The 14,170-nt window shown below is 37.2% G+C and overlaps 2 protein-coding genes across 4 annotated transcripts; both read left to right on the top strand.

Moving 5' to 3' along the window:
* The first annotated feature begins 1,190 nt into the window (after positions 1 to 1,190).
* On the top strand, positions 1,191 to 9,065 carry LOC124641471 (myrosinase 1-like). Its single transcript, XM_047179540.1, has 11 exons — positions 1,191 to 1,219; positions 1,629 to 1,735; positions 2,252 to 2,399; positions 3,011 to 3,177; positions 3,532 to 3,789; positions 4,061 to 4,149; positions 5,102 to 5,249; positions 5,813 to 5,973; positions 6,421 to 6,573; positions 8,301 to 8,389; positions 8,921 to 9,065. Exons 1-11 carry the CDS (start codon positions 1,191 to 1,193, stop codon positions 9,063 to 9,065), a joined length of 1,494 nt encoding a protein of 497 aa, XP_047035496.1.
* Positions 9,066 to 12,791: 3,726 nt separating this feature from the next.
* Positions 12,792 to 14,170, top strand: LOC124641642. Of its 3 annotated transcripts, none has more exons than XM_047179806.1 (5): positions 12,792 to 13,051; positions 13,140 to 13,215; positions 13,345 to 13,440; positions 13,663 to 13,729; positions 13,805 to 14,170. In XM_047179806.1, exons 1-5 carry the CDS (start codon positions 12,821 to 12,823, stop codon positions 13,821 to 13,823), a joined length of 489 nt encoding a protein of 162 aa, XP_047035762.1. In that variant the 5' UTR covers positions 12,792 to 12,820; the 3' UTR covers positions 13,824 to 14,170. The 3 variants fall into 3 exon arrangements, 2 of the variants coding, with proteins under 2 accessions (XP_047035762.1, XP_047035763.1); XM_047179807.1 differs by having other exon boundaries at positions 13,140 to 13,234; XR_006985695.1 differs by lacking the exon at positions 13,663 to 13,729 and having other exon boundaries at positions 13,140 to 13,234.

The following is a 14,170-nucleotide window of genomic DNA, read 5'->3' as shown; positions in this document are numbered from 1 at the left end:
CTTTGGTGTTAGGTAGTATTTTCTTTCGTTTGGAGGTCTTTTTGTCAAAACGATTATTTTCTATAATATTTTAGAAATACGGTTCAACTGTGGTTTAATTGAAGTCATCACGAGCTTATTCCAGCATAGACTCTACTTTTTTTAATAAGTAGTCAGTGACATTCACCTAATATTTTTGCCAAACGGTTACAAAAAAAAAATATCCACAAAGCGAAAGTATTTTAATCCTTCACTGAAAACCAAATTAACACACAACAACGCAATTTAGCGTTGAATTTACAAAGTCTCGTTTTAATCCTGACCTAGAGCTTAGTTAGTCGGATACATAATTTTGTAACACAGTAATGCATAGTAAATTGGTTGTAATTATGTTTTTAGTTGAACGCTCCACCGTTGTGAACACAGCAAAGGATTAGTAGTTGTAATCATGTAGGACCACGGAGGAAGGAAAGATAGCGGAGATGCTATAAGGAAGGTAGGTCAGGCGCCTTCTTGTAGGTCAAGCAACGTATGGGAGCAGTTACTGGAACAAACGAGTTGTGGTTCCTTGCCAAATCAAAAGTAATCTGTCAAAGATTGGTCTTGATTGATAGGTGATTTTATTTTGAAAATGGTGGGTTGTATTATACAACTTCTACATAACAACGAACTAACAACTTGTATAGGCGTGTAAGAGCGAAGCTAGTAACGTTCGTCGTCCCTCGAACACCCGTATTTTAGCGCGCTTCGGAAGAGATTTTGCTTTATGACATCTCCGTTAGTTATTTTGTTCTCCATGTGTAGGACTCATCAGAATCTAGTTTATTCATGAGCTGTAGGAAAGTCGTTAAAATTAGAATGTTTTTTTTTCAACATTATATAGCGATGTAGTACCTAGCTGTTAACGATTATGATGCATCTATTATAACGAAAATAAGAAGGAAAAATTGGGGACTTATTGCGATCTTCTAAAAGGGGCCTCAAAATAGGAAAGGTCAAAATGGGGACTGGGAAGGTCAGAACAGTAGGTCGTCAAAAATCCATTGCAAATTCTAATATAAAAATCTTTTTTGATTTTTTGTTATTACTGATAGACAGGCATGCATTTGACCACTGTCTCTCCTAGTGTATTCAGAGGTGTAGATTTTTCGATACTCTAAAAATACGATAGATGATTAAAAAATCTTATAGGACTTAAGCCAGTATAAAATATGCAGCTTATCAGTGCAGTTGTGTTTAGGTAAGTCAAATAATAATTACTATTTGCCTTTTGATTGTGCGGCAATCAATATTTCAATTTACCTAGCTTCATGATTTAATTTGTTATGCCTGTCGTAATTTAAATAATTAGTGGACGCACGGAGAAATGTTTACTCAAAGATAATTAAAAAAGTTTAACAAATTAAACATACTAGAACCTTCCTCGAAAATCACGCTGTCAAGTGGTAAAAACTGCTTGAAAATCGATGCGGTAGTTTTTGAGTTTCTCGCGGATAGACAGATGCGGCTCGGCACTTTTTTTAATAATATGTAATACCTAGGTAGAAGATTAATAGCTGATTAAAAATGTGTTCATTGTACGAGAAATGTACCTACGTTGCGCGTTGGTTCATTTAATTGTCGATTTTCGTACACTTGAACTTCACCAGTGCCGTCGTGTCTGGGTGCTTTGGGCAGAACGAGACATTTCCAACATGGTTCCTATTCGGAGCAGCTACTGCCGCTTACCAGATCGAAGGAGGCTGGAATGCTGGTGGTAAGTATACTTTTTCAATGCTAGGTTAGTTTTAGGTTCTAAATAGTTTAAGGTTCTAAATTAAATTAATAAATCACAAGAGTTGAGTCTAATCGATTGGTGATCCGTACTTATTTGTACATGCGAGAGTGAATTTACTATGCTTACACGTAAAAACAGCTGAATCGAATTAGGATGAAAAGCACACGGATAGACGTTACTCCAAGGTAACGTCTATCCGTGTGCTTTATCTACCAGCGCGCGAAGCAGACGAAGTCTCGCATTAAAACAGGCTATAATTTGATAATTATAGTCAGTTCATCCTTTAGAGACATGTTCACTTGGCAAACAAATCTTGGACCTTTTCTTTAAATTTGCTCATCATCATCACAGGACTCTTCTCGTTGTAGGCAGATTGAAAGGCCATTGTAGATTTTTACTGATTTTAATTCATATACGTGGGATCGATATTATTTGAATAAAAGGCCACTCTTTTAGCCCTTCTCTTAAGGATTTTTTCTCATTCAAATATTCCAGATAAAGGAGAGAGCATGTGGGATAGACTACTGCACTCCACAAATGACATAACCCTGGACAGTTCCAATGCTGACGTGGCTTGTGACTCCTACCATTTGTGGAAGAGAGACATCGAAGTGGCTAAGGAGTTGGGCCTTAATGTGTATAGGTCAGTTTCTTTTGTCACAGTAACTTAGGCGATTAACACACGGCACCGCGCACCACCGCGGTAGGTGGTGAAGTGGATCTCATGTCGCATTGACCTGTATTAAATCCGTTGATGCCTAACACACGTTCACCGCCTGACCGCGGGTTCGAGCGGTGCTCTTACCGTCACCGCCCCTCCACGCGGCCGGCGGCGCTGTTGGGCGGTGCATCACACACGGGGCGCCGAAGTTTTGCCAGTGTCTGTGATCAAACTGGTCAAATCCGCGAAAAATCCATCCGCGCTGACACGCGCGTAAAACGAGCTACGAACCGAGAAGCCGCTATGCTGCCACTACCCTCCGTGGCGGTGCGCGCTACCGTGTGATAATCGCCTTAGAGGAGTATATAATTTTTTTCGAATCTAATCACTATTTTTGGATAAATAAAATTAAGATTTGAATAATCTTAAAGAGACGGCATAACAAATGCTGCTCTTTAATTAAGCCGATGCCTTGCCCATGCGCAGTAGTATCCTTTCGTTCATACCTTTGGCTTTTGCCAAAGTTTGAGTGTAAAGATGCTTGACGAAAGCTGTATGAACATTTAATATAGGTATTTACCTACCATTTCTAGGTTCTCAATATCCTGGCCTCGTATCCTCCCGTCTGGTTTCCCCAACCAAGTCAGCGAGGATGGCAAGAAGTACTACAGCAACCTGATCGACGGTCTGCTGGAGAAGGGCATACAGCCTGTTGTGACGATGTACCATTGGGACTTGCCGCAGTCTTTGCAGGATCTTGGTAAGGTAGCCCAAGCCAATAGTAACTGTAGGTTCGCCTTCGCCATGAATTTTATCTGGTCGTGAAAACATAGATCCTCGCGTTTTGGGTTTATTGTAAGCATTTAGATAAACAGTCGATGATGCATATGATGATGACCTATGTAATGGTAAGGAGACTTAACATTTGGAAATACCTGAAAAACTAAAATCTACGTTCCTTAAATATGAGTTGCAAAATTGTCTGCAAATAATGATGCAAGGTTTATGGTCCATGACGTTTTTTTAAAAAATCAATTGTCTTTAAGTAGCCATGGAAGTTCTATAGATGATGACGCTGTATGCTTGAGTAATTAAGAACAGCCCTCCTTTTCAGGTGGTTGGGCAAACCCCCTCATCGCAACCTGGTTCGGAGACTACGCACGTGTATTATACAACCTCTTTGGAGACCGCGTGAAATATTGGATCACATTGAACGAGCCGCTCGCGATCTGTGATGGCGGCTACAACAAGATGGCCGCCCCGTATTTAGATGACATGAAAATTGGCGGGTATTTGTGTAATAAGCATGTGTTGTTAGCTCATGCTGCGGCGTATCGGGTCTATGAGAAGGAGTTTCAATCGCTGTATTATGGTAAGACTAATTTTGATTGACTAATTATTTTCATCATCATCATCAATTATTTTAGGTCAAGGCAAAACTTTTGAGTTTTTGAGCAGGACTGAAAACGTGACTTATACCTGTCCTATAAGACCTCAAAACAGAACTGCAGATTTAGATATTATTATCTAGCCTTCTCAATGTATTGCAACTTAACATGTCTCTGACCTGTCTCATCTTAGAGGAAGTTTTCATAAGGCTTTGTCTGTTATTATCTAAACAAAATAATGTATTTTGTGTTCAGGAAAGTTGTCAATGGCGAACGTTTTCTTCTGGTTCAAGCCGGAGAAAACAACTGATGAGGAGGCTACGAAACTTGCTATCCAAATGTGGGTGAGTTATTAAGATATTTTTATGTCCGAAGAAATAATGGTTGACAAGCGTCAGAAGCAGTAAGGAACAAGGACAGCTTCCACTCCAGACGGATCCTAGATAAGGCTGAGCGGGAAACATGCCTGACACCCTGGCCCCTTCAGACACCAAGCTCAGACCCAAAGGCGTGACTTCTCACGTCCAAGCCAAAATTCCATCCCTCCGCTCCGCAATGACAACGCACTAAACTCGAATGTTTGACCACAGAGCAGGATCGCTTCCTGTCATAGACAATTTCCTGTCAAACTCGACTAATCGATCCTTAGTACGAATGCATCAGACCGAAAAATTAATCAAATGATTTCCGAACAAAACATATAACCTCGTTAAATAATTCCTACTAATTATTTAATATAAACAATTAATTAAAAACCTTTTGATTGTTTACGATTAAGAATAAGATTGCACAAAACACAAATCAATTGGTTATGTATTTTTGATAACAGATGGCGTTTTGCAACGTCACAGTAACAAGCTTTTTGATGAGGGTTACGGGAAGAGGTTTCCCCAGGTCGCGGTTGAAATCGGGGGAACAGCTAGTGAAGTATATACGACTTTTAATGTGCTCTCCGATGCACGGGTGAATCAATCACCAAGTTCCAACTACGGGCTGCTTTGTGAAAGTTTTAGAAAACCCACAAAGCGATTTCGGCCCGACCTGGGAATCCAACCCCGATCTCTCTCCGGTCGTGTCGGATTGCCGTCCCATCGGGCTATGAGAGTGAAGGAATAGTGAGTGCACTTGTGTCTGCGTAAATGCTCGTGCACTATAATATGGCCTACGCAGCTCGCTGATTTCCTTATATGTATGAGAACAGCCGCCGTGGTCGAAATCGACTGTGGACGCCATTATTATATACGACTTTATATAGTTTCTTGCCAAATAAATGTATAACCAAGCAATAATGTATAGGAAGGCAGATATGCTCACCCCATATACTCCGAATCGGGTGGCTGGCCACCAGAACTAGAGAAAATACTGGCAGAAAACAGTAAGAAGGAAGGTTATCCATATCCCAGGTTACCTCCTTTCACTCCTGAAGAAATTGAATTCGTTAAAGGTAAGGATTTTGAGACAATTATATAATGTATATGGGATTATATGTATAGTACGAAGGAAGCTTGTGCGGAGTTAAGTCCAACATTTAGTTGAATATAATAATAATATAAATCGGGACACCTTTTCACACACCGTCGGTTAGCTCCATGGTAAGTTATTAACTTTTGTTACGGGTGCTAACACAACTGATAGACTACATATAGCTACGTATATTATATACATATTTTAAAAATACATATTGTAACATCCTGACCACGTCCAACAAGCATGCTCATCACACAAAATGTCAACCGAACCGGGAATTGAACCCGGGACCTCAGGTTCGGCAGTCCGGCATGGTGACCATTGCACCCCATCGAGGTCGTCAAGTTTATTATAATGTACCCGGTTAGACTGTAGGCGAGCCCCAACGTAGTTAGCTGACTAGAGAGAAAAGCCTCAGACGATGGTTAAAAAGTTTGTTTCCTTACATTGCATTAATCTCAGGAACTATTAATTGGCCTGATTTGTAATTTCAGTTTCAGAAAGCTCTTTTATTGAGGATTCGATCTTACCGTTTTTCAGGTACTTACGATTTCTACGCGTTAAACCACTATACAACCCGTCTAGTGCGTAAGGTTGACCCTGAGAAAGCTGGTTCCTGGCCTTACTACGGCTGCAAGGAGATCGGCGTCGACTTTGTGAACCATCCTACTTGGAAGACGGCTGTCATTGACTGGTTTGCGGCAAGAAACTTTTTAAACATATATTGTATAGGGTCATCATCTACTTAATCCAAACTGTAAATTTGTCCCAGTTAACATTGAACCTTATACTTAAGAGATAAAGTTGAAAATCTTCTAAATATTTGACACATTGTATATAGTAGCTTGATGTTCTAGCGTCTATACAAAATGATATAATCAGGGAATGATGAAAATTCCCTCTAGGCAAGTTGTAAAGGCGAAAATGATTGGTTAGTTAAAATATGCATACATGGATAAACTGATTCCGACACATTAGTTTTGAAGATAGATGTGACCTTAAAGCTTTCATAGTAAGTCTTGTTTCGGTGCGTGAATTAGAAATTAGAATCGGCCCAAGACGCTTTTTATTCAGCTATTCCCCAGGCTACGGGTGAAACCGTGCTAAATTCTAGCAACATTCGATCTTCCTATGTCATCCTCTTTCAGATATACCCTGAAGGTCTTCGGGAACAATTGCTCTGGATCAATAACACTTACGGAGTAGACCAGGTCATGATTACAGAGAATGGGTACCCAGACCTCAATGACGATCTATTTGACGTCCAACGAATGACGTACATAAAGACTATGTTACAACAGGTATGTTCTTATTACAAAAACTGAAACACGTGTCAAACATTTGTCTAAAAAGTGTGGCTGCAAAATGGACCTTATTTCAACGTCTTAATCTGACATTTTTTTTGACAAGTCTTAAACTGACGTTTAAAAGTTTTTGTGGTATGACGGGTAGTGTATACCAATATTGTAAAGTTAAATGTGTCTGTTGGATTGTAAAACTCTCTGGAACTTCTGGTCCGGTTTGAAAAACTCAGCTGGTGTTAAAAAAAAAAATACAAAAAAATATTTAATAAACACGTCCGTGTCTTGGGGTTAATTAATATTAATTTTAACAAAAAATCCTATACATGTTTTTTTTAAGTTTTATTTATTGCTTTTGTTTTGACTGGTAATAATTTCATGTATCATCTATACGTTATACGACACTGATTACACGAAAAGACTACACCTACTTGACTATATTATATTAAACTAGCTTCCACCAGCGGCTTCGCCCGCGTGGTGTGTTGATAAAAAGTAGCCTATGTGTTAATCCAGGGTATCACCTATTTACATACCAAACAATCAAATCGGTCCAGCCATTTTTGCGTGATTGAATAACAAACATACATCCATACATTCTCACAAACTTTCACATTTATAATATAAGTAGGAAGTAGGATTTTTGGTGTGTACCTACATATATACGTAGGTAAAAAAAAAGTAGGAAGGCATCGTATATACACGATTTTTTTCTATACAAGGCCTAAGTCATATTATGACCGGCCTTTCCAAAAATTTACCTATTTTTAAGTTTGAATTAATCGATTATGATAGACATTATGTTTACAACCTTAACAAATGCGATGTGAACATGAACGCTTTATATTGCGCTGTGAACGAAACCATAGCGCGATCTAGCTGTGGAACTTGAGGCGCCATCTATCGAGCACGCAAGGAGTTTTTAGAGAGGAAAATAAGCGCAGAGGTTGAAATATAATGATTCTAATAATAGTTTTTGAATTACCAAGATATTAAATATGTGTGAAATACTTCTTCCTAAGTAGCTAAGTCCAGTGGTTTGTAAAATAAAGAATGAACAAGATAATCAAACCTCGAGTGGGAGTATAATTAATTTTGGTGCATATCCTCAACAAGAGTAATAAAATAAATATCATTAAAATAAAGTCGTCGAAAAATTTTAGGTAGGTATGCCAGTAATACGCGAATAAATATATCTTCTTTCCTTCTTTAGGCCTAAGTCATTTTACTGATCAGCCTTTCCAAAAAGTTTTAAAGTTACAAAGCGAATGTTTTCTTGATACAACAAATGTGAACATGAACATTTTATTTATATTGCATTGTGAACGTAACCATAGCGCGATCTAGCTATCGAACTAGAGGCGCCATCTATCGAGCGCAGGTGTAGTTTTTTGATTCTTCCCATCTTATATTTTTTGTCAAATGAAAAAAAAAATAATTTCTGGCACTTACGTGTCCTTAACTTACAGCATCCAAGTAGTTTTATTATAAAAAATACGGAGATAAATTCTTCTTACGTCACAGTTATGTAAATATTTGTATTTTAAAGTGATATAAAAGTGACATGAGTGATTGAAAATTTCAATTTTTAAATGCTATATTACTGGCCAGTTTCATTCGCCTAGTAGTTTTTTTTTATGAGTAAAAAAATCCACAATTTCACATTTCCCATTATTATATACAAGTTTTAAGTTTACAACATTATATGTACAAGTGCGATATTGCAGGTATTTCTCGCCATAAACGATGGCATCCACGTCATGGGGTACACAGTATGGTCAATGATGGATAACTTCGAATGGGTGACTGGCTACAAGTAAGTAGAACACTGCAAAAAGAGGATTGTTATAAGTTTCACCGCTATTTCTGTCTGTGACATTGCAGCTGTTCAACAGATGTACTGATTTATATGCAATTTTTGTTTAATGATGGCTAGTATTTCAGTAGTGGTAGGTACACTTAAAATACCGTAAATGTCGGTCCCACGGCTGATCTCTCTCCGGTCGTGTCGGGCTATGAGAGTGAAGGAATAGTGAGTGCACCTTTGTCTGCGCAAATGCTTATGAACCATAATATATTATGTCGTGCGCCGCTGGTTGATCTCCTTAGAGAGAATAGCCGCCGTGGCTGAAAGTCAGGGTGCGTCTACATGGTGCATGTAGCTGAAGCAAGTTAACATGCGCAAGTGACAAGAGCACGCGGGTGGGTATATTGCTTTGGTACATGCGCGAGTCACTGGATCCGCTTTTAAAATGCAAGTAACCTGCGCATGTGCCTTAACAGGCGCGAGCTATTTTAACCGTGTAATTGCACCCTCAGCTAAAATGATATTATTATAATGTTTCAGGACGAAATATGGACTCTATGCTGTAGACTTTCTCAGTCCTAATCTAACGCGAACGCCTCGTGAGTCGGCGAGGTTCTACTCAAGTGTGACTAAAGGAAGAAGAATACCAAAATACCGCGTACTGGTTGATTATGAAGATGTTTAGAATTAACAATAGTTGCTGGATATATATTTGTTGTTTAAATAGTTTGTTGTTTTGTTCAGGTATTACTGTTTTAATTATATCTTGCAATTAGAAATCAAAACCGGCCAAGTGCGAGTTGGACTCGTGCACGAAGGGTTCCGTACCATTATTTATAAAACGGACAAAAAAAACACGTTTGCTGTTTGGCAGCCCCCCAAAATATTTATTTAATTCTAGTTTACAGATTTAATTATTTGTTGTTATAGCGGAAATAAACATACATCATCTGTGAAAATTTCAGCTCTCTAACTATCACGGTTCATGAGGTACAGCATTCATTTTAGCCTGGTGACAGACGGACAGGCAGAGGAGCGAAAACAATAGGGTGCCGTTTTACCCTTTGGGTACGGAACGAAACCCTAAAAAAGACTTGCAGTTTCTAGGATCCCTTACATCTTTTAACCTTTAGGTAGTTTACTTCTAGAGAAACTGATGCGAGAAAGTAAAGGATGTATATAATTACTAAATAGCTAAGCACCTAAGAAAAAAAATCTTATTGGTGATGGAGAGTTGGTTCCACCACTTCTTCCTAATAGCTTAAGCATTTTAGTGGCTGATTGATTGTTGGTAATTAGCCCATTTCTAATTTTACGTCAAAAAACTTTCAACTTTCACAACTTTTCAAGAAAATAATTATATTTTTGTATTTTATAAGAGAATTCAGGAAATAAGATACTTAGTTATTTTCTACCTAGCAAACCTATAGCGGAAACAGGAAACATACTCAATCGTTTTGACTTCAAAATCAATAATTCCCATTGTATTCGACAAATCGTAGACTATTGACAACATACAGACTTTGTTCTCCATGTAAGTATGTAAAAAAATATGTATGTGTTACGATTCATGTCTTTGATAAAGAATTCTGAAAGGATGTCCCTGTCACACTCATAAAGTGACTTGGGATGTACTTAGAAATCAAATGTGTATGAATATTGTCAGGAAGCGAACATTTCTACGAATACTTACCTAATATTGTAAAGCTGAAAAGTTTGTTTATTTCAACGCAATTTTCTGAGGAACTACTGGGCTGTTTTGAAAAATTATTTCTGTTTTAGATAGCCCATTTATCGAGGAAAACTGTAGACTGCTTTTTACCCGGTTGCGCGGAGTACTATTTATATTTATTTACATGCATGTTTTACGAGGTACGTAACTACTCGTGGATAAGTGATACTTGCAGCTAACTAACAGTACTTATTTTTATTTAACTGAGAAACTATTAATTTACAAGATCACTGCATGAATTTAAAACACAGTTTCATCAATTAATTTATTTTTTTCAAAATATCAACATCAAAAACTATCTCCAATCCCTACTAATATTATAAATGCGAAAGTAACTCTGTCTGTCTGTCTGTTACGCTTTCACGTCTAAACCACTGAACTGATTTTAATAAAATTTGGTACAGAGATAGAGTTGACTTTGAGACAGAACATAGGATATATTAGAAACATAATATTAGAACATAGGTTATATTTAGAAATAAGCAGTACCTTTGTACTATTTTATATGCTATGTCTACTTCTTTTATATTTTCACTGTGTACATAAATTGTTAAATAAATAAATAAATAAATAGGATAGTTTTTATCCCGGACTTTTGGAGAATTCTCTTGGAAACGCGATATAATCGAACAATACGCGGGTGAACCCGCGGGCGGAAGCTAGTCGATTTATATAAGGGCCTATACCTATATAACTTTAAAGACATACTTCCCAGGGTACAAGATTTATAGCGATTTCACTAATACACTTAAGGGACTCTAAAAAGTAGGGTTCCGCAATGAACGGCCTAATAAAGAAACATGTAAACATTTAGTGGAACTAACCCAGAGTTGCCAGATATTTGGTAAACATATTTAATATTAGTTAAATCTAAAATTAAATTTCTCCTTTTTTTTTAATAGTTTGCAGATATTTTTTATTAACTGTTATTGGAGTTTTGAAAAACTTAATTAATTTATTGTTCTATGGTGAGCTACCACTAAAAAATATGTGCCCAAACGTTATTTATTGATTTCGGGGACATTTTAGAAATGTTCGACCAGAACCGGACCAGAAGAAACATAAATTGTGTGCCTCACAGTGGCTCACACCGGTGGTATCTCACTCTAGGTAGGTATGTATTTTTTAGTTCATTCTCGTAAGGTATGGTATTTCAATTACTTATGTAATAGTGATGAATGAGGTCTATTCTTCATTAATGTCCTACGTGTTAGAAGTCAAATACTTACAAAAAAATATATATATCAAACTCTCAAATAAAAGCAATGTTGCTTGTAAGCATGTCACATGTACAGTTTATATTTAATTTTATACATACAGGTTTTATTAAATGGGTATATTGTCTACAAATATGGTTCCATAGCCTTTTGCATTTCAAATATTCTGAATAAATAATAACGTAATTCAGAGCAACCGCGGAGCCTTGCAAATTATCGCGTCACCATAATTTTACGCATTTATAAATAACGTACACGTTGTATTTATCATATTAATACTGAAATTTATTGTAAAATAAATTGGAATGACATGGATTTAACTACCATGGTAAAACACTAACGTCCCCACTCAGAGACATTTAATGGTTACTTAAGCCATTCCTTAGTGAAGGATGTTTATGACATTCCGTCACTAAGGAGTGAAGTAATCATTAAATTTTAATGATTACTTAAGAGACATTGTGCAAATTATGATTGATGGCCTTACTACAAAAACTTTAACAACTGTTTTACACTTGTCTAAAAAAAATGTGGCTCCAAAATGAACCATATGTCAACGTCATAATTTGACATTTTATTAGACAAGTCTTAAACTGACGTTAAACGTTTTTGTGGTAAGATGGTTAATGTCTCTGAGTGGGGAGGTAAATAAATGTAAACTAATTAAGTAATTAATTAATTATTATCCAAAATATAATAATAATCTATATTAATAATTTCGTCAAAGGGTACGGTAGACTCGATCGAAACCTTATATGAATAACAAAACATAAAAAAAATATTAATTTTGAGTCGACAACATATATCCGCAAAATTCGGATTATGGAGAATTTCGTTAAATTTCAATTGCACTGACAAGCAAACCACATTGACATATAACTATAATTTTAAGCTCGATGGCAAACCACAGTCGCCATCTTGGGTAGTTAATAAACGTTGCTTAGATACGCATCGCCAACGTTTAGTGAATCTTATCAAAAAATACTTTTCGTCAGTCGTTGACGTTTCGCGAAAATATTGTTTTTGACACTTTTTTATGATATACTTTTTGTTATGTGTTTTTTCTTTAAACCTAATGGTACGTTCACACACGCGCGTTCAAATCGACATTCAACGGGCACAGTCACGTTCACGAGCGTGTAAACGGTACGCCCGAGCCCGTGAACGCGCCCGTGCCCGTGAACGCCGCGAATCGGTCGAGTGTCGGTTTTTTGGCAAAGTTCAAAGGATGAATGTGCGGGCGCCCGGCGACTGTTTACACGCGCGCGGGCAGTCAGTCTCTCCTGCGCTTTCGTGACGATTAAACGTTCTAAGAAAGTCGCTACGATCGAAGATAACAACATGGCGGAATGGTTAAGTCGTTCATCATTTTGATTATTTTTCCAATAAAAATAAGTTAAGCCAAAGGCTATGACAGCAACAACACCGAGATCCTCGCTGCTCGCCATTCTTGCACTGACTGACACGACGGCGCGCGTGTGAACAGCTTGAATGTCCGCCTGCCCGCGACGGGCTGCACGCCGCGCAGCCCGCCAGGCAGCCCGCCGGGTTGCGCGGCGCGCGTGTGAACGTAGCATAAGATTGGCCGATTGCGATAAAAACCATAGAAAGAAGAATAATAACCATAACCTCAAAGTCGAAGTTTTAGTTCAAATGTCATTTAGTTGTTCAAATGTCATTGTCATTTACTTTGTTTGGATTACACACATCATGCCGAAAATCGTAAGTATTTCATAAAATGTTTCGTTGGTCGTGTCTCTGTCTTCGTTTAGTCTTTTGTTTGATGATACCTATATCATTTTGTTAACAGCCGAATCTCCGTGCATTTGGTAAACATTGTCACAATTGTGGAAAGTGGATGGAGCGAAGGGCTCTTCGTAAAGATGGTGTGTAGTATTTTAGTAGGTATGTAGGCAGGTTGTGTTTTTAAGTGAATTTTGTTTTGTTTTCTTCTTAAAGTGTGGATTGTGAGCCTTCTGCATTTAAAAATAAAATAAGTACTTATTTACTTCCAGTGACATGCAATTTTTGTAATGGCAAAATATTTGCACGAGATGGCAAACAAAAGCAAATGTGCAGTCGATGTGTGGAATGCGACAACATTATACTCGGTAAGCGGCTCAATATTTTTTCTCTATAATTCGACAAATAATAATAAATGACCACACGCATAGCCTGTGTTGAGGTGTCATGAACACATACAGAAACAGACACGATTTTTTCACCATTTTTCTCGATAATGAAATGAACCCCTTCATGCGCAAGTTCTACTTGATCTTGGCTGGCTCTTATTATACAATAGACATTATTAATTGTATAATATATTTTTGCAGATAATTTCAATTATTGCGAGTGCTGTAGCTGTAAAATGAAAAATAATACTTATTACCAGATAGAGATGTGAGGATATACCTACATACATTCACAATAGTTATTATTATTTGAATATTTATCTAATATATTTTCTCCTTTAAGGTCGATAACGAAGAGTTGAATGTTAGAACTTATGAAAATATTATTTACAACTCATTTCGAGAAGCTGCTCAAGCAAGAGGGCTCCTTTTTGACGATCAAGAATGGGAAAGATGTTTGAATGAAGCAATTGATTTTAAACTTCCTCGGCAATTATTTCGAGTTCGAAGATTCGATGATGTAAAAATTCAAATTATCAATACCACTGAACAAGGCTTCAAAGGTGATAAATATTTATCGAAAAATGTTATATATAGAGAAATTTTGTGATAATCAACCTCTGATGTATAATAGAGAATATTTTTTTATAAGTACCTTTGCCAAATTCTCGGATAAGTACTCATTGTAAAATTACAATTTACATACCTA

This window comes from Helicoverpa zea, chromosome 22, assembly GCF_022581195.2.
Source record: "Helicoverpa zea isolate HzStark_Cry1AcR chromosome 22, ilHelZeax1.1, whole genome shotgun sequence".
Classification (NCBI taxonomy): domain Eukaryota; kingdom Metazoa; phylum Arthropoda; class Insecta; order Lepidoptera; family Noctuidae; genus Helicoverpa; species Helicoverpa zea.
Note: the sequence above shows the minus strand (reverse complement) of the source record. Positions and strands in the feature narration are given on the sequence as shown.